The 27,695-nt window shown below is 53.4% G+C and overlaps 1 protein-coding gene across 3 annotated transcripts; it reads left to right on the top strand.

The window, feature by feature from the left end:
- On the top strand, window positions 1-27,695 carry LOC107320769 (ATP-sensitive inward rectifier potassium channel 12). 3 transcript variants are annotated; one of them, XM_015876975.2, is made up of 2 exons: window positions 1-886; window positions 22,485-27,695. In XM_015876975.2, the coding sequence occupies exon 2, from the start codon at window positions 22,643-22,645 to the stop codon at window positions 23,930-23,932; it is 1,290 nt and encodes a 429-aa protein (XP_015732461.1). In that variant the 5' UTR covers window positions 1-886; window positions 22,485-22,642; the 3' UTR covers window positions 23,933-27,695. The 3 variants fall into 3 exon arrangements, with proteins under 3 accessions (XP_015732461.1, XP_015732462.1, XP_032303544.1); XM_015876976.2 differs by lacking the exon at window positions 1-886 and adding an exon at window positions 16,207-16,297; XM_032447653.1 differs by lacking the exon at window positions 1-886 and adding an exon at window positions 18,174-18,241.

Here is a 27,695-nt window from a genome sequence, read left to right as displayed (position 1 = left end):
CGGAAGCATTGAGGTGTGGGAGAGGAAGAAGAAGGGCCGAAGGGCTCGGGCGAAGCAGCCATTAGGAAAGTGCTGATGCAGAGGTTCACTTGTGTCTACGGGCAGAGTTGGAGGAGTTGCTGTTCGCGGACAAAGGCGGTAGGAGGGAGTGGAGCTTTGTAGAAGCCTAAGCCTGTCTCGCTGGGTGTCTGCGTTTCATTCCCTGTCAAGCTGCTGGGGAAAAGCAGGGGAGCGCCGAGCTGCAGCGCTGCTCAGGATCAGATAGAGAGGAAACCAATAGCAGAGGGGGAAAAGAAATAATTAAAAAAAGAAGGAAAAAAAAAATCAACAAACCACCAACCCAGGCAACCACCCGCCCTGCACGCTGGGGCTGAGGCAGAAACGTCCCTGCCAACTCCACAGCAGAGAAGTCGTCCCTCCCCGGGCAGGAGCGGAGTTGAACCCGAAGGATATTTGATGACACTTTGGCAACGATGGGCCCCCCAGCATCTTCCAGAGCCCATCTGAGGGTGAAGCCTCTGAGAGCGCAGAGGGAGTTTGAAGCTAAATGCACCTGAGTCTGGATCTGTTGGCTGCTGGGATTTATCTCTTTCATTATTTTTCTCCGGGGGGGAAACCAAACCGACAAAAAAAACCCCGTGATCTATTTTTTCAAACTCCCTCTTTTTTTTTTTTTTTTTTTTTTTTTTTCCTCCTCCTTTTGGAAGAAGATTTTTTTTTTCTTTCTTTGGATGGTCGCAATGGAAGGGTTGGGTCTGTGCCTGACAAGCAGCAGCCGAACGCCAGCACTGGGAGGACGCGGTGCGGACGTGGGGTCCCCGGCCAGCTAACTCTGCAGGACCTGCACCACCCCGGGGCCCCCGGGGGGGGCTGGATGCAGTGAGAGGTAAGTGGTGGCTGCAGGCTGCTGAGCTCCCGGAGCTCCGATCCCGACTCGGAGATGAAAACAGCAGTCTCATAGTGAGTCAATCACTTCCACCTCACGGAGGAACAATAACACGGGGAAGTTTTTGCGGCAGCAGCATCGCTAGTCAAGTTCCTACCTTCTCCTTCATCCCTATGTATGGCCGTGCCCAAAATGTTACGATGGGTTTGGTTTGGGGGAAAGGAAGTGGTGCCCGTGTCAGTGCTGTGGGCCCCCCCAGTGCTGGAGGGTGAGGATTTCTGCTGCCTTTTGGGGAGCGCTGGTGCCACACTCATCCCCCCCCTCTCCCCAGGGGCAGCTCACCTTCTCAGCCCAAACTTTTGCACAGCAGCTTGTTGGGATACATCCGTGTGGGGCTGTGAGCCCGTGTGTGATCCTCGTTCCTGGGGAAGCTGGGGAGGCTCGAAGCAAACTGCAAAGCGCAGAGAGAAAGCGAAGCAATCCACCGGCAGCAGCAGGATTGCATCACTGTAACAGTATCGGCACCGAGAGAGCCAGGCTGGGAAAATGGTCCAGAAAATGAGCTGTGCTGGAGTGCCTCAGTGAGCAGCACCTGCACGCCTTTCTGGGTGCATGAGGCTGTTTGTATTTTTAGAAGTCTCTCTTAATTATAGAGCAAGGGAGGGAGAAAATGGTGTGTATTTAGCAGCATTCATCCCCGGGCAGTTTTGCAGATCACACAGTCACCAAATGGGGGTTCTTCTCCCCCCCCGCCCCTGCGGTTCGGAACCACCTGTTTTGCAGTGGTGTCGGCGAAGGAGGGTTTGATTTTTGCATTCCCATTCTTAGAAAGCGCAGCGAGGGTTTGGTTTGCACGCACCGTTCTGCTGTTGGGAAAGCTGTGGCACAATCCTGGAGCAGTGACTGTGGGGCAGCTTTACCTGTGGGGTTGACCCACCCCTGGCTGTTGTGCCCATGGTGAGCACTTGGCAGTGTGCGGAGTGATGGGAAGTGCTTCCTGACCCCAAATCAGAACATGGGGACCTCATTGGGGTGGCCCTGATGGGGACAGGGACCTCGTGTGCCCCGTGGGCACTGAAGGACTGGGCTGTGGCACTGCTGGCTGCAAAAAAGCTCCTCCGAGCTCCTTCCCTTCATCCCTTGCTCTGCGCTGGAAAACTTTCCGCGTCCTTTTGTTCTGAACAGCAGGTGAGATTCCCTTTGTGCAGGCACAAAGAGATGGAGCTGCCAAAAGATAATGAAAACAAGGCTGAAATAATTTATATATATGTATATATATAAGAGAAAAATCCCTGTCTGCTCCTTTCAGGCCTGGAATAACACTGAGCATCCCCCTGTGCACCCAAAAAACAGCAGCTGCTCTCCAGCGGATGCCTTAAGGGCCACTTTCCATTTCGCCCCCCTGATCTATGGCACGCTGTGACAGCCGGTGTTGTTTCTGCTGTTCTCTCCCCAAAAGGAAGCTTTCCCTATGAATGTAAGGTGGATTTTTTGGGAGCCCTGAGGTGACCCCACCGGGGCTGGGTGCTGGCAGCACAGTGCGGGTGCTCTGAGGCACTGAGTGATGCTCAGGGTACAGCCACGGCTTGGGGACAGCATGGGGGTCCCTGTCCTTCTGCAGGGGAACTTTGGAGAGACTCTGTAGGCAACAGCACTATGAGCTTCAAAATGGCATTTTCTCCTTGGTGGGAGTCTGGATTGAGTCCTTCACCCAATCTCACCAGGGAGGAAATAGTATGGGTGAGTAGCTCTGGAAGGACCAGGAGGGCTGTCACTGTGTGTCACTGTGTGTAGGGGGGTGGGGGATGGGTCTGGCCCCCTCCCCACTGTGCTGGGGCACGTGGCACACGGATGCCTTATGTAAGCCCCATCCTGCTCCAGCACCGCTGCTCCTGCAGGGCCTTGGGCAGCTCTCTGAGCTCTGAGCCCATTTTGGGGTCCTGATGGGTGTAGGTGCCATTGTACTACCATGAAGATAGTATAACCCCCCCAGCACTGGTCAGAAGGTCTGGGAGGAGATGGGTGCAGTGTGCCTGGGGCTTTGCTGTGCCTTCTGCTGAGTTCATGTCTGCAGTTCTGCCAGGGTTTGCAGCCCCAGGAGGTGACATGGGGGCTTCAGTCCACTCCTGCTCTCTTCATCTCCTCTCTGCTTGCAGTTGGCTGGGTTTGGGTTCTCCACATGTGCGATGTGAACTGACTCTGAAGGAGAAAGGAGAAAAGAGCTCAGTTTCACCTATTCCCTGTGTTGCTAACCCACGGTGAAGGAGCATCACCCAAGCATGGGGACAGCAGCTGGTGAAGGACTCATTTCCCCATCCCACATCCATGACCCCGTGCATCAGCCCACCCCATAGGTGAAACGCATCCCAGCACATTGAGAGCTGCCAGCTCCACTGCAGCATCTGAGCTCGAGTGGGACTGGGGGCTGCAGAGTGCTGGGGTGGCCCCACAGCTCTGGCTGTGTGCCTTTCACCCCATGGGGACATGCCCCGCTGTCACCACGCTGTTTCCCAGCTCACTCCCTCGCTCCCAGCTTGCAACTTGCAAAAGTGCCAGTGGGCGATGGATTTTTTTTGCAGAGCTCTTTCAGATTCCCCCGTTGGACTTTTGAAGCATCTGGTATCACTATCTCAGCGTCATTATGAATTAATTAACATTAATTCCCCGTTCTGGTAGCTCCTATTGCCAGGATCCTTAGTCTCAGATATAATTTTTTTCCTTCCCCCTGTATGGAGGATCCAGACTGCTCCTGGTGGAAAGTCAGGGGGACAACACATGGCTGGGGGTCATGGGGTCCCTTATCACCGTCCCCATCCTTTGTAACAAGTGCCACCGAGGCTGTACCACAGGACAAGAATTAATTAGTTAGCTCTACAAAACCCCAATCCTTACTCCCTGTATTGTGCTGCAGGCCCTAGGGATGCTAATGCCAAGGATAGTGCCCCTAGGGATGCTGACCCCAGGGGTGCTCTCTGAAGGATGCTGACTCTAGGGATGTCCTCTGGGGTTTAGGCTGCAGGTATGCTGTGCTCACAGTTACGGAGCCAGGGATGCTGGGATGCAGATGTAGCTGTAACAGGTGGAAGCAGGCTGGGAGTCAGGCCTGGATCCTTTGTCCCAGCTGATGTTCATCCTGCTCCCTTGAATCACCTCGAGGGAGATGCAGCTCGGGAGCCCCAGCCTGGTCACCAGTGCTGTCCCCTACTGTCACTCATGTGCTCATGGCCAAGGGATTCAAAGGGGCTCAGTGGTATGTGGGCAGAGTACTGACCACCTTCCCCACTCCTTACCCCACAGTGATACAACCCTCATTCATACTCATCCCCCGACTGCTGTCCCCTGCCACCACTGTTCACCCCGTGGCATGGCCACAGCAACCCCACACCTACCCCAACCCCCCCCTGCACCCTTTGCAGCACAGACAAAGTTGGCAGTGGTCTCTGCAAGCCCTGGTTCTGAGGTGGGCTGATGGTGGGACCCCTGGGTGGGCTGGGGGACAAACCCCTGTGTCCTATATCCCCAGAGCAGCTCAGGCTTACGTAACGGCCGTGCTGCAGTCTGCTCTGCTCAGCCGCCAGTGCCACCGGCAGAGCTGCAGCACAGCCCGCATCCCTGGATCGGTGCTTTTTGGGGAGGGAGGGGGAAGCTCTGGGCCCTGAGGGGGGGCAGCAGCCATAAGGGAGTGGGTGGCAGGGCTGGCTGTGTGAGCAGCTTCATCTTCTGACCAAGGGTGGTGAAATCCCCCCAGGTGGCAGCACCCTGAGGAAGGGGGGGACAGGGAAGGGGAGAGAGGAGAGACCCTGTCCCAGTGAGAGGTGTTGGGTCAGGGAGAGTGGGCAAGGGTCTGCTGGAATCTGTGCTCAATTCTCTGCTTTCCTCAGAGAGCAAATCCCCGCTGTGCAGGTGGGGAACTGAGGCAGTCTGTGAGCAGCGAGACTTCCCATAGTAAGGATTAGCAGGCACCAGTGTCCTCCTGGATGGGGATGTGGGATATTGTCAGCCACTTGCGTACCCTGGGCTGGAGATGCCATGCTGCAGGCTGAGCTCTGCTTGGTTCAGGGAGTCACTGGCAATATTGTTCATCTTATGTGCAGCAAGATGTGGGCCTGGGGCTTGTTGTACCTGCCGTGACCTGGGGGCATGGGGACAGGAGGGTGGTGATGACAGCAGGTTGATCATGGCTCATTTCTTACCTTCAGCTTCTGTGAGCTGCCCTGGAGCTGGGAGCCACGGGTGGCCCTGATGCTCACAGGAGCATTCACTCAGTGTCCCCTTCTGGCTCTGCTCTGGCACAGCCTGTGGGAGACAGGAGCTGGGTTTGGCTGTGGGATGTGCAGGCTCCCTGAACTTGGTCCTGAATGTTTGGGGTCACGCAGTGCTGCAGTGATCTGGTGGGGCTCCGTCATGCCCAGTGGTGGGGCAGGAGGCCACCACCCATGGGTGCCACCTTTGGGGACAGCTGACAGGGAGGACAGGAGGTGGATTTAGACTGGATAAACAAGAGTGAAACCAGTGCAAAAATGCATGATGTCACCCACCAGTGTCCCTGTGGGGGCCACCTGTGACACCCCATGGTGACTGAGTCCATGTGGTGGCTGTTCCCCTTCCCTTCTGGTGCGTGTCTCATTGTTTGGGTAGGATGGAGCCGAGGCATCATCTGGAGCTGCCACTCACTGTCCCTCTCAGCTGTGTGGCACAGGGACCCCGTGCCTCGAAGCAGCAGGAACAAGGGCTCCTGTGATCGAATCCTTACTGCCTGGGCCGGGAAAATCATTGCTTTGTCCTCGCTGTAAAGGCCTTTGGTTCCCTTTTAGGACGTGTCTGGAAATGAGCCACTGAAACAAACGCCAGGAAAAATAAGCCTTGGGTAGAAGCTATTCCCTTTGTGTCAGTTTTGGCCTTCCCAAACAAGGGTCCCTCATCCTTGGGGGGCCCGTAGGGGGCCCCCAGATGCTCTGCATGCTGGGCTGAGAACGCCCTCCAACTCATCACACCCAGGGCCAGCTAATCTCCATCTGACAGCGTGTCATCCTTCCCTCTGCACGGAGGGCTGCGATGACAACGTACTTAAAAGGGCTGATGAATTAAATGCATCTTACAAATGCATCAGATATTAAAATTCCCGTATAATTACAGTGCAATGGATTATGTGTGGTGCTGAAGGGGAAGCAATTCAGCGTGGCAATGGAATTACAGTTACAGAGGAGAGGCAGAGAAGCGTAATTGCATGCAGCTCCGCTTCCATGGTGGAGCAGGGCTGGCTGGGAGCTGCAGCAGGAGTGATGCTGGCGCTGGCCCTGAGGGTTTGTCTGGCTGGTTCTAAAGGGTTAAAGGACAGGAGGGGACTTTGCTCCCCTGGGCTGGCACAGGCCAGTGAGGTGCTGGGGGCTGTGTCTGCTGCTTGCTTTCACTGCTCTGCGTGCACATACATATGGTCCTGAGTGATACAGCAGTCAGCAGCCAGTGCCTGAGCTGTCTGAAGGGAGAAACTGATCTTTCCCTTTCCTTCCCCTTCCCCTTCACTTTCCCTTGACACCCCTATTGCCAACCCTTCTTGGGGACTGTCCTGACTGGGGACCTCTGTGTCCCCAAGACCCAAAAATACAGAGGAACAAACATGTGAGCAGCTGACTTCCAGCTGGTGAAATGCTTGCAGTGACATTACAGGTGACATTACAGGTGACAATCCCCTCCTGGGATGGAGCATGCATGGATTCCAAGGGGTCAGGGGCTTCAGATGCCTTGTGCCCACAACCCTGCTGTGCAGTCCCTGTTATCTCAAAATCTACTGTCCAGGGTCCCATTCTGTGGAGGGTTGGATATGATGGGAATAATCCCCCTGCTCCTCTTGCCACTGCTGGTGCTGGAGCAAAGCCTTTTGTGCAGTGAGCTGTTACTTTTTGCTGTTAATTGTATGGAGAAATGCCATCACCAGACAAACAAGCAGTGCTGTCCCAGGCTGTAATAAGGGCATGGAACAAGCAGGGCACAGAGGCACGCACACAGGAAGACACAGGGATGTGTTAGGGGGTTACGTGCTCCTTGCACCTACCTTGAGGCACCCACACATTGACGCCCTTTGCAATCACCCACTGAAACCCTGTGAGCATCCCACAACCTGTGAACATCCCCCTCCTCCTCCCCAAAAGCATCGTGCCCCCCTGCTCGCTGCGGGGCTGCTGCCCGCGCTCTGTTGCTAATTAGCAAAAGCTGGCAATGTGCACCGTTCTCCTAGTCGTTAATTATTATTAATTAGTTGTTATGCAAATAAAGTTGAAGAGCGTAGTGCTGGAGGCGGCACAAATGAAAACAGCCCCAGCTCTGCTTTATGTAACCGCTGCTGGGTGGGCACTGCGTGGCCCCTGGGGGCACAATGGTGGCATCGGCAGCAATGGGTGCAATGGGGAAATTAGTGCTGTTTGGGGGTCCCAGCAGAGGAGGGAGATGGGGCACATGGGTGTGAAGGAGGAAAGGTGTCAGATGAGAGGGGTGTAAAGGTGGAGGGGGTCTCTGCTGAGGAACTGCCAAGAGAACCGAGAAAAAAAATGGGAAATTAAAGAGAGGAAAGAATTAATAAGGATTCCGGCTCGACCACAATGGCTTTGTGTCAGGGGAGCTGATACCACACACTCTCTAATGCCCGTCCTCAGAAGCCTTTGGGAAGTGGGGTTTGGGCGCTGCTCAGGAGCAATTTTGGTGAATGTGAGCACATTTCAAACCTGTTCTTGTTCTCTGTCCCAGCTGCCAGCAGCTCCGTGCTGAGCTCCAGCCCTGTCTGGGCTCCTATGTATCAGCAATGTACCCATACAGGTTAACTTTATGTCCCTTTGCATTCCCTGGTGTCATTTGATTCCCAGGAATGCCTATATAAACTTCAGTTCTGTTCTTCCTCCATCCTGGGGTGCTTATCCTGGATGTTTCCTTAGGGATATTTCAAGGCAGGGAAGGCAGAGTCTTTGCCCAAGCCACGCTTAGAGCTGTGACCAATGTCCCAGCAGAACTGCAGATTCACAGTGGTTCCATGTCTGCCTTCTGTGCACTGGTGCATGCTTGCAGCACGGCTGTACACAAAGCTGAAGGATGCTTCCAGCCTTGAGCCAGAGCCTTTTGCCCATGAGTGGGGCTGGGGATTAGACATGGCAGCAGAGCACAGCAGGAAGGAAGCGCTCAACGAGGATGCAGCCAGCACCACGTGCACGTCCTTACATATGTGCTATTTTCAGCGTGATGGGGAGCAGGCCAAGTTCTCCAACAGATTGAGTTGGGAACTGAAATCCTCCTCTCCTCCTCCCCCTGCCCAGCACCTGCTGCCCACAGGCATGGCAAGTCCATGCTGGGCACCTCAGCCACTAACTCACTGTTCACGCCAGGAATGCTCACAGCACTGCTTCTGCCAAACCCTGTGCTGCAACGGGGCTGAGGATGGGGCATCCTTCCCTGCTTCCCCATTTGGGAAGCAGCACGAGCATCCCCCAAGCACTCCAACAGGGCCACGCATCACCTCTTGTCTTTATCTTTGCACACTTCTGTATGCTCCCATCTGCCTACTCCTCCTTTTTTTCCCAAGCAGAAAGTCTCTCCTTCCACCCCACGTTATAACCCCACAATTCTCCCCCAGTCCTCCCTTCTGCTGACCCGTTTCTCCCTGTACTGCTGTGACCCTTCCCTAGCAGAGCTGATTTTGCGGCCGTGTCCTCACCCTGCTTGAAATGCAGGAAGAAGCCCATGTGCAACATGCTGCCATGGCACCCTGTAATCATTTTGTCAACTGAAAGGCACTTTTGTCAAGCCACCACAGGCAAGCTTCGAGGGGATGAGTTAGGGAGAGGCACCTGACACCAGCCTGTGCTTTTCTTCCCTCTGTTTTAGTCCTGGATTTTGCTTTATGAACGGGGTGAGCATTGAGTTTTCCTCTCCGTCCCACTTCTGGGTCCTTTGGTGGAGGGGAAGGGATGAGGAAAACGTGGCAGAATAGAGGCAAGTGGAAAAGGTGCATCACTGTGAGCTGGGTTTACTTGACAAAGCGCAATTACACAATGGGAGCAGAGCAAGGAGACTTTGGGAATTTCCTGTGGGGCCCAATGGAATGCCAGGCTCAGCCACCTGGTATGGCTCCAATGTGTCCCTGTCCCCTTCAGGTTCCGTGGGGCAGGAAACATCCCCTTGCCATCTCATATGTGACTACCCTAGGGACTCCCTCCAATGGAAGGTTCACAAGAACCTTCTGCTCTGTCCCCAGAGCGCACAAAGCAGGTGGCAGCAGGGACATGGGGATGAGGTGTTTTTGAAGGGCTGCTCCATAATCTTTCTACTAATGAGGAAGGGAACACTGGGGCAGGCACAGTGTCCGGGCGTTGTGTCTGTGCTCCGTGCACATCTTGAACCTGGGCTGGCAACTCTGGCGGGGAATCGATCAGCCATAAGGCAAAGCAGTGATGGGTTAATGAAGCAGTGGTCATTACCTCAGTCCTTGCATTTCACAGCCTTCTTCTCTCTGCCTTTCTCATCTCTGGGTCTGCACCCTGAGCGCACTCCCTGGCAGGATTTGTGAAGGACGTGAGCAGCGCCGTTCCCATAAAGCAGCACTTGGACACAGAAAGACACCCAAAAGCCCACTTGTGAATCTTGCCTGCCTAATTAGGGTACCAGGAAAGACTCATCCATCCTTCCATATCCAGCTTGTCCTCAGCTGCCCACGTGAAATTCAGGCTATCAAACACCCGCAGCCACCATCGCGGCACGGCGCTCCCGGCCAGAGACAGGTCCTTAAATCATCCCTGAGCACCGGGGAAATTGCAGACAGCTCGAGAGCAGAAAATGAAAAGGCAAAACGTCGTTCCTGGAGTTTTCTCCCTGAATTATTTGCTCGGCTTTAATAATAAGTTACACACAAGCAGAGCTGGAGCGGCTCAGCTGACTTTGCTGGGGGAAAGCAGCCAAGGAGATGCTGCAGAGCAGTACCTGGTGCCTGGCTCTGCTGGAAGCCTCGGGGTCAGGGAATGAAGAGCTGGGACAAAAAGAAGAAATCACCCCTATGCGGTGCATTTGGGTTGATTTGGTGTGGCAACCTGCAACGGAGCGGATGTGGGGGCTGGAACTGGAGCTTTCCATTCATTTTTCTGGAGGTGGAGGGGAAGGCAACTCTGGGGCTGGTCCTGCTCTGTTGGTCCCATCTTTCCGGGCAGCAACTCCGAGCTGCGCTCTCTGAGCTATTCCAGGCTGGTATGGCTAAATCCAGCTTGGTCAGGATGAATCACGCCAGCACTGCTGGTAGTGACCCGCTGGCCAACATGCTCACTGAGCCTCTGCAATTCCTGTTTATTGATAAAAAATGAGAAGTTGCCTTTTCTGCCCTTTTTTTTCTCCTTCCCTTCCAGGATCACAGATTGCAAATAATGACAGCCTGAAGCACAGGCTATTTCACAGCCCGCTGGCACTTTGGGATGGGATTGCTGCATCTTCGGGGATGGTGACACCATGAACCAACTCTTCATCAGCGCGGTCCATTAATTTAAGACTGCTCTTTCTCTTCGTTATCCTTAACAAAGCAGAGCTGAGGCTTTGCCATGCTCCATGCACACTGCCTGAGGGTCGGGCTCTGTGCTGCTCAGTGCTGGGCTGGATCCTGTTCACTGCTGCCACAATCCCTTTGTCTGTGGTGTACAACGCAGGGCATCATAGAGCATGAGATCTGTAGGCACCGAGTGCCCATAGCTGGACCCATTTCCTGGATGCACTGCTTTCTGTGCGCTGCTTTCCCCCCCAATTCTGTGCCATGGGCTATGTATAGCCACTGCTCCCTGCCCTCCTCTCCCTCACCCTCCCCAGGAGCTCGCTGCCTGCGTTTCAGGAGCCAAATAGCTCCTTCCCAGTGCAGGAGCTGACAGCACTCTGCCCAAGGGGAAAGCGCAGGTGGAAAACTTCCTGGAGGAGCAATTTACTGTGGAAACAGCACTGAGCTGAGCTGACTCAGTGGCTTCCATGGCAGGAACCAGGAGTGCATCGTGGCAATCTCCTATACCCTATTCTAGCTTGGTCCTGCAGCAACACACAAAATGATTCACGAGGAGAGGTTGAACCGCTGATCCTTTATCCTCTGCACTGGAATGGGACCTGATTTGGGAATTTCTGGTGGTAGCCAAGCATCGTTTTCTACCAATTTCTCCCTTGAGAGCCCTGAGGAGCAGGCTGGTCTTTGACCCCACAAAAGACAGGGAGGTGTCCGGGCACTGGGAGCTCAGCAGTGCACCTGCTTGGCTGTAGGACTGAGAAAACTTTCCCCCATATCGGAAGCATGCTTTTTTTTTTGGTTGTTGTTTTTGTTTTAAAATAAAGTAAAAGCAACTACTGAAGTCAGTAGGTGCGCTGCCATCTGTGCCTGCAGCATGGCACAGAGGGGGAGCAGGCAGCCCTCAGAGCAGCGAGGTGGATGGCTCAGATGGGTGCCATGAGCCTTCTTCCTCCTTCCTCCTCCTCGGGGAGGAATATCCTGCTTCTTTGGGGTCTTTCTCTTTGGAAGCTTTGATCTCCTTTCCAATGGCAGCTCTCCAGCCCCATCAGTGAGGCTTGGATATTTTCCTCCCCTCTGATCTTGATGTGAAGGAGGGTTGCGAATCTGTCTTGCAGACCTACCCGGAGTGAATGGACAGACAGATGGATGGGGACACTGCGTTGCCAGTTTGTTTTCTTCCATGGGGTTTCAGAAAGTGATGGGCTGATGGGTTTTGTGCCTCAGGGGGGCAATTTCCCTGGCAGCATCCAAGTTGTGTCACCTCTCCGCTTGGCTCTGTGACGACAGTGTTGATTTGAATTCTTCCAACTTAAGGCTGATTTAAATGATGGTGAAGCTGGGGGGGTGGCATGTGGGAGTAGAGCACTGAGCGCTATTCTTTTTCGGTTGTCATATGCCTCCATAAAGACTTCTGCCTTGGGGATTTGCATAGATCCGTGGTCCAGATTGTGCTGCAAAGCCCACCAGTGGTCGGCAGAGCTATGGCAACGGCTCCTGAGTCGTGCAAAAAGTTGAAGGGTGTTGGTGAGTCTCGTGCCATGGCCATTTCTCTCACCTGGGGGGGGGCAACAAGAGCCCACTTCCCACTTGTGAGCCATAGCACTCCCTGCTCTGCAGCCCCTGAGGGAAGCACGGTATCCAAAAGCACTTTCTCTCTCTTTGCCTTCGTGAAATAGCAGTGTTTGGGCGATGACCTCATGGAGAGGAGGCTGCAGAGCTGCCCTCCTACCAGCAAAACCGCGGGAGGCAGAACGGGGAGAGCTTGCAAACGTCCCAGCCACAAGCAAAGCTTAATTTGGCGGTTGTAATTGCTGAAGACACACACATCTGTAGGAAAGCAGGCTCCCTTCCTCGCAGCGCTCCCAGAAGGACTTGTTTGTTTAATTTTATCTCACAGAGAAAATTATAGAAGGGGGAAAAAAAAAACAACCAGAAATTCACAACCAACCACTCTGTGGTTTTGCTCAGCTGCAGCATCAAATGCCCCAACTGAGCCTGGAGAGCGCTGGGGAGTGCAGCCCTCACCCAACACAGGTATTTATGTTGGGGAATTGGGCACCTGGTGTGGCAGCAGCGTGGGATGTCCTCAGTGCTGGATGTCCCTGCTCCTGCTGGCACGTGCTACCCTCCCACATGGTACTGGGTGAGAAGAGCTGCCTGTGGCCATCCCCAAAGCTGCTGAAGTCTGAATATCATGCTTATCATTCTGCTTAGAAGGCAATGTAGACAGCAAGCAGCTGTCCTGTGCCACCCCACCATGAGCAAGAGCCCCATGCTTGGAGCACTGCGTACATAAAGAAAGGACATTACCCTGAAGCAGCTTTTGGGATGATGGGGTTCACCAAGGAGCCCAGCACAGCAGCTCATCCTGATGGGTACCAGCAGTGAGCTTTGTGGTGGAGCAGGAGTGGGCCTTGTCTCATCTGGGGGTGAAACACTGGGGCTTTTTGGATGGTTGGTGCTTTGCAGGGCAAAACCCTATCACAGGCATGGCTGGGCAGTGGGTGATGTGTGAATGCCTGCGCTCTGGTTTCAACTCATTTTCTTTGCTGTCATTAGCTGTCATTAGCTTGAATTTCCAAGGGAGCCTGTGCTTGGCATCCGATGATGACATCCTTTAATTTAGCAAATGCAAAAATGGGACCTTTTCCAACCAGAGCAATTAGAAAAGTCCTGCTCCACTCCCATCCGTGGTGCAGGATGCTGGCCAGGCATCCTCCCAGTTCCCTTCTGCAGTGGAGACTGCTCACAATCATCACACCAGTGGGCCCCCCATTCTCACCATCCCCACTCACTCTTCCAGCCAGCAAATCATACTGAGAAGGGCTGGTTGTAGGGCGGGACCTCACATGAGTGCAAAGGGGCTGTGCCCCCTCTGCCACCCTCCGGCACCACTGCAATCCCATCCCAGCACGGATGCCCCTTTGCCCTGACAAGGCCCTTCTCCACCTCCGGGTTTGCGTCTAACGGCGCATGTCCCCCCTAAGCTGCTTAATGAGGGTTAAGAGGCTAACAGGCTTATTACCAGCAATTATTTCCATAGCCCTGCAGGTGTCCCTGAAAACAGCAGGGCCTGTGGCTGGGAGCATCCCGCAGGCATCGCTGCCAGCCTGTCGCGGTGCTGAGCTTTTTTGTCCTTTTTTTTCCCCACCAAAATCCAGGCTATATCTTTGGTTGGAGGGCAGAACTGGAGGGGTGCATCCCTATAGAAAGCTCCCCCACCCCTGTGCTGTGCTTTGAGAGCAGCTCTGCAGCATCCTTGTGCCGGCAGTCGCCTGGAGACGGCCGTGGTGGGTTGCCACAGCGACAGAGCCGCGCTCAGCATCCTCCCGGCTCCGTTGCTGGGCCCAAATTGGGTGAGGAAACAGGTACCCCAGGGCACGGTACCTTGCCAGCAGCAGGGCTGGGGAAACTGAGGCATGGCTGGTGGTGGTGGTGGAGGTGAAGGAGGAGGTTTTGGAAGATGTCATTGGCTGTGAAGGGGCAAAAAGTAGTTGTGATGGGGCTGGTATGGTTGCATGGAGTTGTTGGGGGGGAGGATCAATGTTCAGTGGGGGCAGTGCTGGTGCATCATCTCGGCACAAAGGTCACCCAGCTCCCAGACAAAGTCTGGGCTCCTCACCCCACTGTCCCCAACTGGCTGCAGTGCCAAGAATGGCCCTCTGGAGTTGGGGACCAGCAAGGTCACAGTGATGGCAAAGGTTGATGTGCTCCCCCCAGATCTGAGGACATGTTGCAGTGAAGGAGAGCAGGGTGAAGCTCTTTGAGGTGGTGGTCCTGATGCCCTCTTCAGCATTGCCACAGAGGTCCCACCACCCCAGGGAGCCTATAATTATAGATGACAGCAGCGGAGGGCAAGGGGAGGTTATGTAACTTTGGCATTTGGAAAATTCTTTCTGCTCCCTTATCGGCTTTATAAATACCTCCAGCTCGGCCTCGCCAGGCTGGGGGAAGGCAGTGGCATGGCCTGGTCCCTGTGCCATGCCCATCCAGCCACTGTGCCTCAAGTTTCCTTCTCCCTATAGAGGCCATGCTAGCAGAGGGCTCCTTGCTGCCAGTGTGAACGCTGGGAGATTGTTGGTTTTCAACCCCAGCAGCAAATGAAGGTGGATTTTCTTCCACCCCTGGGAAAAGCATGAAGATGTTCTTTGGGTAATGCCCATCACTGAGCTGTGCCTTTGAAGAACCATTCTCCTGCTCTGCATCCTTCAGGCTGCTCCTTCACCTCCCCACCTCTGGTCTGTGCATGTGTTTGCAGAATGCTGGGGGTGACCATCCCTGTCCTCCTCCCCCAGACTCTTACACAGCCTGCCCCGGGGGTGCTCAGCCCCAAACATCGCCACTGCCCCGTGGAGGTCAGGAGCCCTCTGCTCCTGGGTGTTTTGCATTTACGCCAATGCAAATTTACCTCCCCATAGGGTGATGGAGGGCAGCCAGGGCCACATCAATATGCTGTTGTGTAACTGTGCATGGTTGCTCACTGGGGGCACGTCCCTGCATCCCACCTGCCACAATGCCACCAGGCCAGCTGCTGCCCCATCTGCAGGGCACCCACTGTGTGGCATCTCCAGAAGATGGGCACAGCCAGGACCTTGGGGGTTAGGTAGGTTGTTTTAATGTGTCATTGCTTTTGTCCCTAAAATCTTCCTGTTTTGATTTCACTTGCTGGGGAGGCGATATCCTGCACCTTGCAGAGCTGCGTGTGCATTCACAGCAGTGCATAGTCTCACCAACATCAGACTTTGTTTATTGTAGGGATGGATTTTTTTGTAGGGCTGTCTGAAAGAAAATAGTACTCTGGCTTTCTACTTTCATGCTTATGTGATTGTGCAGTGTGAGTACCACCTGAATGGTGACCTGGGCTTGCGTGCTCCCAGCATGGCAGATGCTGACACTGGGCAGAGCTTTGACGTCCTGCTGCCGAGGCCACCGAGCTGGTACCCATGGGCAGGGAATGAGGGGGATTAATGCAGCTGCTGATCCCTGATGGCTCAGGGGCTGGGGAGCATTGAGCCTCCCCAGTGTTATGCAACTCTTGCACTAAATCTTCCTCGCATCTGATAAAGATGCTCTGTTGTGCCCCAAATACCATGACTTGACTGTGTATTTTGAGTATAGGGTCCTTCCTACAATTTGAGGGTGCCTGGCAATGGGAGGGGAAGGAAGGTGGCACTGCTCAGTATTGCGTCCTGACCAAGTCCCTGGGAAGGAGAGCTCCTCTGGTAGGAGCAGCACCATGAGGGGAACCCTCTGAGGGTGCAAAGGAGACTGAGCAAGGGGAAAGATGGGAGCAGCCAAGCTGTGAAAAGCCCTCTTTCATCTTGAAGATATCAGGCAACATTCTGTGTGTTTATCAGCGCCAGCGGAAGAGGAGGGTGATTTTCCTTCCTCCCCTGAGAAAGGCTTGGAGATGTTTTTGGGGCATGGCAATCATTAAATTGCAGATGCAAAGAACCGCTGTCCCTGTTTGGGCCACTGATTGCCTTGCCCCAGTCTGGGGTCCGATTCCCCAGGCTTGAATTTGTTGCATCCTTCATGCTGCTCCTTGCCCTCCTGAAAACCTCTGCAATCCCTTTCAAGCTGCTCCTCTCCCTCTCCCCTGAGACTCGCTGCATCCTGGGCACATTCCCACCAAAATATCTCAGGCTTTCTACCACTGAAGTCTCCCACATCGCTCCACTCCCTCCTGCTCACAATCTCCCCGAAGGTGAGCGTCCCCTTCACTGCCGCCGGCTCCCCACGGCCGCGGCCGAGGTGCCAGATCCTGGACATATAGGGAAGAGCAGCAGCTGTAATCTGAGCTTGCAGCAATTAGCTGGGAGCGCGGCAAAGTCCCCGCCAGCCTCCGCGTTGGGCTCAGCATCTGCGTCGTCCTCGGCCGCTCGTGCTGTCACCGTGGGGTAAGTAGGGCCTGGAGAGCCCAGCGTGGTGCGTCCTTCCCCACGTCCCCATCCTCCTGGGCTCAAGGAGTGTGGGTTGTGCTCTGCTGGCAATGTTATACTCAGGGGTGTTGGAAATGTCGCCGCTTCTTGCGTGGAAATTGGAGTTTTGTCCCAGCGTGGTGAAGGAGTTGGGAAAGGAGGTGCGGGGTGACGGAGATGGGCTGTGCTTCTAAACAGGGGTGAGGAATTGCTGCTGCTTGTCTGGAGCAGGAATGCTTGGGTGGAGGATGCTTATGGGAAAGTGGCTGTGCCTGGTTTGTGGCAGTTCATAGCAAAGACTTGCTTGTGTCTCCTCTCGGTTTGCTCAAGTGACTCGAGCATCCCTGATCTGCTCTTGAAGCATGGAAAGATACAGATTTCCCACCAGGAATACGATGTCAAGCAGCTCAAAATTGTTCTCCCCGCAGTGGCAGCAGCTCTACCGCTGTGGCCAGCAGATCCATTGTGCCCCATAGGATGGTCCTGGCACCTTCCCTTGGCACCTTCCAGTGGTACTTTCCCCATGGCACCTTCCTCAGCGCCCTGTTTTCAGTATAAACATTTCCTGGGCGTGGGTTCTGCCCACACAGATTTCCTTCAAGCTGGAGATGGCTCCTGGGGTGATTTGCATTGAGGTGGGAAAGCTCCACCTTGGGCTTTCTCTTTATGGGATTTGAAAGAGACTTTGATCCAACCTGGACTGGACCCTATGGCACAGGCATTATCGCACTGTGCAGTGACTCTTAAGATAGTTTGTGTCTGCGACAGCCTGCATTGATAGAACCAGCAGTTCCCGCATGACTGCTAGCTGCAGCAGAGCCCATCAGCGCTGCATCCCATCTCCTTCTGCCAGTGATAGAAATCTGCTTGAAGGCAGTTGTGCTTTTGGTCCCATTGCTCCCTATCTTGCAATGGTGCTTTTTAGCAGTCGGGCGATCCTCCTGGGCCTGGGCAGGAGGGTCAGCACTGTTTCTCCAAACCTTTTGGCATGGGCTGGATGAGAACACTTCATCCTCCGATGGGAACTCGTGTCACCATAGGGTCTCTGGGCAATGACACAACTGGGGCACAGGACAGGCAGAATTGGGGCTGGATGATTTCACCCATGCAGTCATGTGCCCCTGGTCCCACTAGTTTGGGGCACAGCCTGGCTCAGACAATGCCCTGGCAAGGAGCCGGACATGTATCTTGATTTGGGGACAGCGGCACGCGCTGGGCACGCGGGACTGATGGCGGCCACATGGTAAAGGGGAGTGGATGGGGTGAGGGTGGAGACACCCCAAGGTCACCCATCCAAAAACACCCTCTGGCTCATGGTGTCCAGGGAGGATTTTTGTGGGGAGGATGGAGACCACTGTGGCTGGGGATCTGCGCTTCCCACCAGGACCGCAAGCTCCCAGCACAGCTTGGCTGGCTGCTATTGCATTTGATTTCTCAGTCACGAGTACCCAAAACCAGGCTCATCTTCCCCAACATCTCACTGACCACATAGCCATCTGCCTTACTCCACAAGGCCAAGTAGAACCAGGCACCTCCATCACTCCTGTCCCAGCTCAAGGAGCTCTGGGGGAAACACCAATGTATTCTGCCTGCAGGATCATGGCTGAGCCCACCCTACAGGATAAAATCCCTGTGGGACACATCATGCAGGATGTGGGGTGCTGAGTGGGGCTGGGGGCTCGGTGGGTGTGAGCAGGCTGGGAGACCTCCCCTCCCCCTGACTAAATCCCTTCCCTGGCGCAGGACAGTAGGTTATGGGACTCAAGCAGAGGTTGGATTTAAGGAGATTACAACTTCTCCCCCAGGATAATCTAGAAATTCAATTAAAACTCTCTGTCTCTCTCCTGGGCTGCAGCAGGGCCACGGGGCACCCCACAGCCATGGCTGGGGAGCAGAGGGGAGACCCCCCCGGGCTCAAGCCAGGTAAGGGCTGACACATCACCCTGTGGATTTCCTGGGGGAGGTTTGCCAGGGGGGTAATTAATCCCAGGACTGAGTAAGGGGGAGAGGGGAAGGGGCTGTGGAACCCCAGGGGTTTGTGTGTGTGTGCCGTTGTCTGGCTGCATCCCATGGGGTTTCGCGTGTCTCTCAGTGCTTGTCAACCCTGCCAAAGCCTTCAGCACTTCCCCCCCACCCCTCCACTTGCCCTCATCCTCACCCCTCTCCATGCCCCTCACTATCCGGCACTGCGGATGTGAGCAGACAGACAAACAGCTGAAATATCCCAGGAGATGGGATTTCAGACCCAGCAGGGTGGCTGTGAGCTGGGGGGACCACGGGTGCTGTGGCATTTCCTGACCCCCCTGCATGCTACAGCAAGGCACTCCCAGGGCCCCCCATTATCGGTATGGGTACTGCTGGGTGCCCTGGTCCCACCATGTCCTTGTACCTCAGTTTCCCTCCTGCGTGCATCATTTAGGCTCATTGGCAGTGACAAGAGGCTCTAGTGAGGTTGGTGAGAGAGGTGCTATTTCCCCACCTTGTCCCTGCTGAAACGGAGCAGATATTTCTCATTAGGAATGCACTGTTGGTGGAGATCTGCCCGTCCTCCCTGTCAGCACGGGGGATGCAGGGGACCATTTATCTTTGGGACTTTGTCAGGGCCTGGCTCGCCTCACGTCGGCTCTTAATTAATTGGAAATGCGCAAAGATGGGATGGCTGTGAGGCGAATGATTCAGGCAAAATAATTCTCTCCCCCAGACTGAGACCGGGCCCTGCATGGGAGCCCTGTGAACCCACAGTTTTACAGATCCCCATCTCTGGATTTCCCCATTGGGACGCCTGCTTCACACTGACATTGCCACCCCACTGCTGGGGCATGAAGGGCATCGCTGTGGGAGATAAGGACGTTATCTCCTGCAGCAGGGCAGGCAGCAGCGACCTCCTTGTGCTGTCCCGTCTGCTCATGGGCTGTCACCTCTGCTGTGCCACTTGAATCCACGCACCCCGGGCTGCTCTTCGGAGTAAGGTGTGATGGTAAATGACAGCAGCTCACTCAGTTGCCTGTAACCAACTGTTCCCGGCGCTCTCGCTGTTCATTATTGTAAAATTTAGGCCCTTTTAAAGAAAAATAAATAAAACTAACAGCGCTGTCGGCGGGTTGTTGAGACGCTGGGGCTCTGCGGGAAGCGGCTCTGCGGTGGGAGCTGGGTGGCTGCAGGCGTCGTTGTTTCTAATGTCAGCTAACGAGCTGGCGTCGGCCGTCGCAGTACAGAGCCCGTGGGGAGCTGGGGGCTGCCCCCTCCTGCTATTAGGGCACAGGAATCCTGTTGGGGTTTCTCTGCGTTAATTCTCTGCTGTGTGTGTTGGGGATGGGGCTCACAGGTTCTGTTAAGGTGTGAGTTTCTTCCCAGGCTGGGATGCTCTGGCAGTCTCGTTGCAGTTGCAGCACCACCAGCGTGGGTCTCAGTGCTCAAATTAAAAGCAAATTCAGCTTTCAGCGAACTCTGTGTTTCAAAACAAAGCTGTGCTAAATAAAGTGAGAGCTGCGATCGAGCGCGTGCTCCGGCACAGCCCCGCTGCTCTGCTCAGTGCAGCTGTGGTTTCCCCGGGGTTCTGCTGCTGTCCCCGGGGCTGGAGCTGCTCCCGGCTGTGGTTTTGTGCTCTCCCCTCTCTCTCCCAGCTTCCCCCCCCCTCCCCTTTGCTTTGATCCCGTATCGTAGTGAGGGTTGTGAGGGTTGGCAGTGCCACAAGAGCTGATCTGGTCTGGGAAAAGTTGGGTGTCCTGACATTGCTTGCAGCACAGGGTGTCCCGTAAACATGGGTGGGGAGAAACGCTGTGGGATGTTGGGGGTGGGGGGAGAAGGAAGGAAAGAAGGGAGGAGAGGGTGAGAGGGAAAGAAGGGGAGGGATGAAAGAAGGAATAAAAGAGAGAGGGAAAGAACAGGAAGGAAGAAAGAGAGGAAGGGAGGGAGGGAGGAAAAGTTATAGAGAGAAAAATGAAAAAAGAAGGAAGAAAAAAGGGGGAAAAGGGAAAGATAAAGTAAGAAAAAGAAATAAGAAAAAAGAAATAGAGAAAGAGAGAAGGATGAAAAGAGGAAAGAAGGATCGGGAAGAAAGGAGAAGACAGGAAGGAAGCAGGGGTGAAGGATCAGGAGAGGAAGCAAGAAGGGGGGATGGGCAGTGGAGGGGTGGTGGTGGTGACAGCCCCAGGTCTGCAGTGTCACTGGGCTGAGGCAGTGTCTACACACCACCCAGGCACGTCTTCCCCCCAGCACTGCTAATCCAGCCCCAGCTAATCCTCTCGCAGGTCACCGGGAGCTCATTGCGTTTCGTCCACTGCTCAAATGTATCTAGAATTAATTAAAAAACAAAACAACAACAACAAAAAAAGCAACAGATTTATCCAGAGACAAAAATATGTGGCACATTGCTTGGGGCACTCATATGGGGCTGTGGGGTGAGCTGGGGGGTGATGGAGGGCAGGCAGCCTGGTGTGTCTCCAAATGCTCAGTTCCTTGAAAAAGGAGAGAAAGCCTATGTAGGTGTAGGCAGTGTGGTTGGGAGGAGGATGTGGGCTGGGGACCAGGCTGGCTGAGCCACCTGCTCAGTCCTTTTAGCTGACAGTGTCCACGGTGTGGTAAATATTAACTGTCAATAGGAATTGTTAATGATAACTGTTGGTATTAACTCTTAATGTCTGTTTTGCTCTTTTCATGTCTGGGCATTCCCAGCAGCAAAGCTGCACTGAGTTTTACCTCCAGAGCCATTGGTCTGTTTGCTGATACCCAAAACTGTGAACAAGGTGCTTGAAAAATCAGCTTTGGGCATAAAACTGCTCATCTGGGCAGCAGCAAGTGGAAATAAGGGACTCGGTGTACAAGATGCAGGCATGCATCAACCTTTTACCAGAACATAGGAAGTATGGGTAGTTTGTTTATTTTCCTGCTGGGCTTCTGCAATGATCCTCCAGTTTCTGGATGGATTTGGGGAGAATTTATGTAAAAGGAAACCCAGCAGATCACTGCTATCCGGGCTGATGCAGCCCGAGGCAGGCAGTGCCTGGCAATGCTCCCTGGTGCTGGCAGTGATGCTGGGCTGGCCGCCCAGCTTGGCCTGTGTGTAATGGAAAGGGTGTGCTTGTCCCTGCCTGTCCCCAGGGCTCTTGCTGATTGCAGGGATCGAGCGCATCGATCAGGCCAGTGGGTACAGAACAGAGCATACAGCCATGAGCCAGGCACCTCAGGGCTGGGGCAGTGGGGGTCTCTGGGGGGTATGGCAGCAAGGTGTCATCTCCCTTGACAAACCCCACATCATTAAATAATAGTGTTCATGATGGCAGAGGTGGTTTCGGAGACAGCTCTTTGGGATGCTTGGGATGTAGCTTCTCTGCAGTTGCTTTTGTAGCATGATGTGCCTCCTGTTGCCACCCCAGAGGTGCTAAGGATAACAGGATATGGTTGGCTTCCCACACCATGGGGCAAGTGCAAGTCCCTAACCCTGCAGCTGAGCCATCCAGGTGGGATCAAACTAGCTCCTTGTCCCCTAGCAGCACTTCTCCCTTCGTAAGACTTGGCCATTTAAGCCTATCTGTGACCAGAGATGATTCCACATCCCAGTGGACACGTTGGGAAAATTGTTCCCCAGGACATCTGCCCAGAGCGAGTGCCTTCCCGAGGCCATCTCCAACCAGCTGCACGTTGGCTGTGTCCTCTCCCACCCCTGGGCCAGGGAATGGAGGATGTATCCACATCTCTCTATGTTTTCCCTTGACCCTAGAAGAGCTGGTGCTCGGGAGGTCAAGTGACTGCTGCTGTGATGTGCTGGGCAGCAGTCCATCTGGCATGGGCGATGTGAACTGATGGAGCCGCTTTCAAGTGTACCTTTATTAATATCTCTGAGGAAGGAGAGCAGCTTGGCCTCTCTGCTCTCCTCTCCAGCAACCTGACCCTGCTCTGACAGCAGAGCTCACAAGGAATGCAAAGGGGAATGGTATTAAGAGAATCCAGTACAGTCCAAGTTTTCTCATTTGCTGGTGTTGTTGTGGTTCTCAGGACAAAATTTAAGACGTCTTCCTTCCTCACATGTAGTTCTGGGGAGCAGCCTTACCATAGTAAGCAAGGGAAAGGCAGTAAGGGAGGTCTCCACCCTGCATGCAGCCACCACTCAATGGACCCCATTTTTGTCATGAGAGCTAATGGCTCTGTCTTTGTTTTCTCATTGCAGAGCCTCTCACGGGACGCTTGTGGTGACGTGGCTGCCAAGACGTGGAAGTGTGGGACTTCTCCTCCACTGCACCAGAATTTGGGGGGTGGGCAGGGGTGGGCCAGGGGGACACTGGGAGTCACAAGACCCTTCCCCTTCACTGTGGGCTTGGCTCAGGGATGACTGCAGGCAGGGTCAACCCTTACAGCATAGTGTCCTCCGAGGAAGACGGACTGAGGTTGACCACCATGCCAGGGATTAACGGTTTTGGCAATGGGAAAATCCACACCAGGAGGAAATGCAGGAACAGGTTTGTAAAGAAGAATGGTCAGTGCAATGTGGAGTTCACCAACATGGATGACAAGCCACAGAGGTACATTGCAGACATGTTCACCACGTGCGTTGACATCCGTTGGAGGTATATGCTCTTGCTCTTCTCCCTGGCATTTCTGGTATCCTGGTTATTGTTTGGGCTGATTTTCTGGCTAATTGCACTCATTCATGGAGATCTAGAAAACCCAGGTGGAGATGATACCTTCAAGCCTTGCGTTCTGCAGGTCAATGGCTTTGTGGCTGCTTTTCTGTTCTCCATCGAGACCCAAACGACTATTGGTTACGGCTTCCGCTGTGTGACAGAGGAGTGCCCTCTCGCAGTCTTCATGGTGGTGGTTCAGTCCATCGTGGGGTGTATAATTGACTCTTTCATGATTGGTGCAATAATGGCAAAGATGGCCAGGCCTAAAAAAAGGGCCCAGACGTTACTTTTCAGTCATAATGCAGTTGTGGCAATGAGAGATGGAAAACTCTGCCTGATGTGGAGAGTCGGGAATCTCCGGAAAAGCCACATAGTAGAAGCCCACGTACGAGCTCAATTAATTAAGCCCAGAATCACGGAAGAAGGGGAGTACATCCCACTCGACCAAATAGACATCGACGTGGGGTTTGATAAAGGCTTGGACCGTATCTTTTTGGTGTCCCCCATTACGATTCTCCATGAGATCAACGAAGACAGCCCTCTGTTTGGGATCAGCCGCCAGGACTTGGAGACGGACGACTTTGAGATTGTGGTCATCCTCGAAGGCATGGTAGAAGCCACCGCGATGACGACACAAGCTCGGAGCTCCTACCTGGCCAGCGAGATCCTGTGGGGCCATCGCTTTGAGCCTGTCTTGTTCGAGGAGAAAAACCAGTACAAAGTAGACTATTCTCACTTCCACAAAACATACGAGGTCCCGTCCACGCCCCGCTGCAGCGCCAAGGACTTGGTGGAGAACAAATTCCTGCTGCCCAGCACCAACTCCTTCTGCTATGAGAACGAGCTGGCCTTCATGAGCCGTGATGAGGATGAGGAGGATGATGACAGCAGGGGTTTGGATGACCTGAGCCCAGACAACAGGCACGAGTTCGACCGGCTTCAGGCAACGATAGCGTTGGATCAGAGGTCATACCGGAGGGAGTCAGAAATATGACTCTTGATCCTCTCATTGACTTTTCTGAGGGTATTTTTTTTCCTCCTCTAATCTCTTCCCCTACAACCCGCTCAAATTATGCAGAACAATGCAAGTGCCATAGGAATGCTTGAGAAATTAGTCTTGTTCCTAGTTTTCAGTTTCATCGCAATAACCACTGAGCGGTCTGCAGGAGGGGACGGGGCAGGCACTGCGCTCCCCACACCCTGGGGGGGTTGGAGGGGTCCCGGGGCACATGTGTCCCATACTGGCTGCAGGGCTGGGCTCTCCCCATGGGGAAAGCGCGAACGTCTTCTTGGAGCCGAGATCCAAATAGAGGAAAAATCAGGAAACAAACCTTTATCTTTCTTTTTTTTTTTCCTTTTTTCTTTCTTTTTTTTCCTATAACTGAGCTGCAACACAATAAGAATTGCTCCTTCCAGCAGGCAGTGTGATTCAGTTGCACAAGAACAACACTTGAAATACCATGCAACGTTAACGTATTTCTTTTTAATTTGGGGAAAGGTGAGGGGAGGGAGGCGAGAGGGTTTCTAATTTTTTTTTCAACGTAACCTTTGGGAGACTGTTTACCAAGATAATAATAACAATAATATTACTATTAGTAATAATAATAATATTAAATCTGAAAGAAATGATTTGGTATTTTTTAAAAGCGAGCGAGGGAATGAATAAGCCGCAGGGGTCTCTTGAGTGGTGACTTGCTGGGTAGATGCAGGAGCTCAAAGCCAAGGCAGCATCTGATTTTGGGGTGGATTTTTTTTCCACTGGCACTGCTTCATAGGCAGAAAACAGATGTAAGTGGCTGCAGGTCCGTGGCAGTGAAAGCAAGTAGTGTAATTACCAGCAAAGTAGCTAATAAGGAAAAGCCAGACTGCTGTAGAGAGAACCCTTGTAAACACAATAATTAGCCACATTCTGGAAATATTGATCTTCAGGGTGGAAATTGGGCCTGGGGCGTCAGCTGCTGAAGTGCTGCGTCTCCGGTGGGGAATTCATAACTTCCACCAGAACTAGGATGAAAAAATGAAAAGCACAAAAGGCAGACTGGAAAGCTCTCGAATTTGGGTATTTTCCCATTCCACCAACCAATTTGGTACTTTCTCCTTCAAAGAACTATCTGAAATGTGGAAATCAAGGTGAAATGTGTCTTTGCTGGGTTGCATCTCATGTAGCCCAGAAGTAGGATGTGAGCATTGTCCGTGCCGCCTCTGCCAGGCTGGGATTTATGAATTCCCCATTCACTGGAGAGTTCTGTTTGGAGATGGATTCTTTTCCAAAACCAACAGATGCCAGTCAGGAAACTCACAGGTGTCCTGCACATCACCCCGTCCCCATGTCCCAGCCTTGAGGTGGATTGTGCCTTAGAGATGCAAACTCATGCGCGCTCATCCCACACCCATCCCACCCATTCCCATCACTCTGTCCCACCATCTGCTGCCCTTTGGGCTGGTCTTGTTTGCACGCTGGTTTGCCTTTTACTACCATAGAATCATAGAATCGTTAAGGTTGGAAAAGACCACTATGATTACTAGTTCCAACCGTCAACCCATCCACCACCATGCCACCAAACCTTGTCCCTACTATGCCATGAGGCAAACTGTGCCGTGCATGGAAGCCTTCTCTCCCTTTGCAAGGAGGGAAGTTGTGAAGATGTAGCTCACTGCTCCCCTCACGCTGGAGATGGATATGGCTCCCTGTGCTGCAAGAAGGGCTGGGGTCTTGCACCCAGCTTCAGCCATAAGGGCTTGGGAGAGGGGTCTGCAGCAGTGCTTCAGCTCTCTGGGCTCTTGGCACATTCCTCTCCCCATCCCACTACAGGCAAGCTATGTCCAGGCGTTATAGCCTAGTCTAAATGCCAGCAGCACAGGCAGGATTTGACCTCAGCCCTCATCCCCCATCTCGTTTTGGCAAAGACTGTCCCAAAGAGGGCTGTCCCACAAACTGGGGATGCACTGGGACTTGCCATTGGGCACCATCCACGACTTTCATCTTTCTGATGAAGTGACACATTGCCATCCCATCATCTGTCCCTTTGCACCAAGGGGGATGGTTTTGCCCCCCGTGTTTTGCCCCACAGCATCCAGGGGGGTGGGCAGGGCAACAGGGAGGGGGCAGAGAGATTTTGTGTGTGCACTACTTATTTATTTTTTTAAAGAAATGCTTTTAAGTGGTTTTAGGTTCTTTTGAATAACTAATAACTCTATTAAAAGGTGCACATCTTGCTGCTGTAGGATTCTCAGAGGGTTAATTTCTTTATAAATATATATATCTCATGGTAAATATTTGTACAAAAAGAAAAAAAAAGTGGGGGGAGGGGGGGGGAAGAGAAATAGAGATGTCTTTAAGTAAATTATTGCTTTTAAAGGAACTTATATGATTGTACAGTGTTACCTGGGAGAGTAGAATAATATATACAGAAGTATTTTTAAACTACTGCATAGGGAGGTGGAAGGTGGGGGGGTGGGGGGGAAGGTTGAGCCCAGAGAGGCCAATTTGGGGCTCTCCTCTGTTTGTGTGGATGCATCCCCCCCCTAAACCCCACTGTGAGGCTCTAGCTCTGGTGAGTTGTTGTATCTGCACAGTACAGTCCTTATTCCAGACATGGGTGTGCTGGTACATGGTGTACAGATATCATTTTTGCTTATTGTGAATGCTCAGAGCTCCTGGTTGCTTTATGACCACCACGGAGCACAGTGGAGTCTGCCTCAGTTGGTGGTTTTATTACATGCATTGTGAAAGAGAATTGGGAAAAAAAAAGACAACAAAAAGCCCCAACGTGGTGGTAGCTCCAAGGAATGCATTGGGATGCTCTCAGGGTCTGGGTTCTGGTGTGGGAGCCCCCAGGAGGGCTGCTCAGAGCTGAGGTGGGGGACTCCCCAATCATCCCCTGTCAAGACCATGGAATACAGCTGGCATTACACTGATCCTTGGAGGATGGGGGAAGTGAGGAAAGCACATCCCCACTCACCCGCCTGGCAGCATCCTATGCTGCATGCCCATAGCCCCCAGCAGCCCTGGGTCAGTGTGAGCCTTGGGTCCTCATAACCCAACGGAGTGCACTTCTCTGTCGTTAGGGCTGGGACAATCACTGAGCGCTTCACCTCCCACAATGTGGTGCCTGCTCAACCTTCAAACCTTTTGTAGGAAATGAATCCAGAGCCACCTTTTCTATCTTTAATAAGGCAGAACAGATACGTTTTATTTTTAAACCCTCCTGCTCTTCTCCTTTCTTTGTGTGCTGACAACCAAAAGAACCCCCCTCCCCCCAATCCCACTCCATTGCCCCATTTCTGTGCTTGAGTGTGTGGCTGGATTCTGCTCTGCCACCCCCCCCCAATTCAGGGATGTTGCCACTGGGGGTGGGCGCAGGGCTGGGTCTGGACACCTTCCAGCTGTGCACATCTGTCCTGCTGCCCCCATCCCCAGGGTGGGTACCACCTTGGAAAAGCCCCATCTTCCCTCCTCCACCCCCAAAACATGCACCTCAGGGCTCCCTCCGTCTCTGCCCCATGCAATGTGGGGACTGAGGCTGGCCCCCAGTTTGGCAACTGGGAGCACTGGTTTCCCAGGGGTTAAATGGCAGCGTCAGTTTGCTGGGGCCACAGTGATGTGCAGCAGTAGCAAAGTGATGGATGCAATGAAAGTCTCTGTACCTTCTCCACCTCCAGTGTTTCTCTGTCTCATTGCACATATATTTGAGATATATGTGACAATGTATATATATATTTGTAAAATGTATTTCAAATGACAAAAGAAAAAAAAA

This window comes from Coturnix japonica, chromosome 14, assembly GCF_001577835.2.
Source record: "Coturnix japonica isolate 7356 chromosome 14, Coturnix japonica 2.1, whole genome shotgun sequence".
In the NCBI taxonomy this organism is placed as follows: domain Eukaryota; kingdom Metazoa; phylum Chordata; class Aves; order Galliformes; family Phasianidae; genus Coturnix; species Coturnix japonica.
The sequence above is the reverse complement of the archived record's forward strand: the minus strand, read 5'-3'. Positions and strand labels throughout refer to the sequence as shown.

What these genes read in the sequence shown, in the direction of transcription:
- LOC107320769 (XM_015876975.2), top strand. Translation starts at nt 22,643, where the DNA reads ATGACTGCAGGCAGGGTCAACCCTTACAGCATAGTGTCCTCCGAGGAA.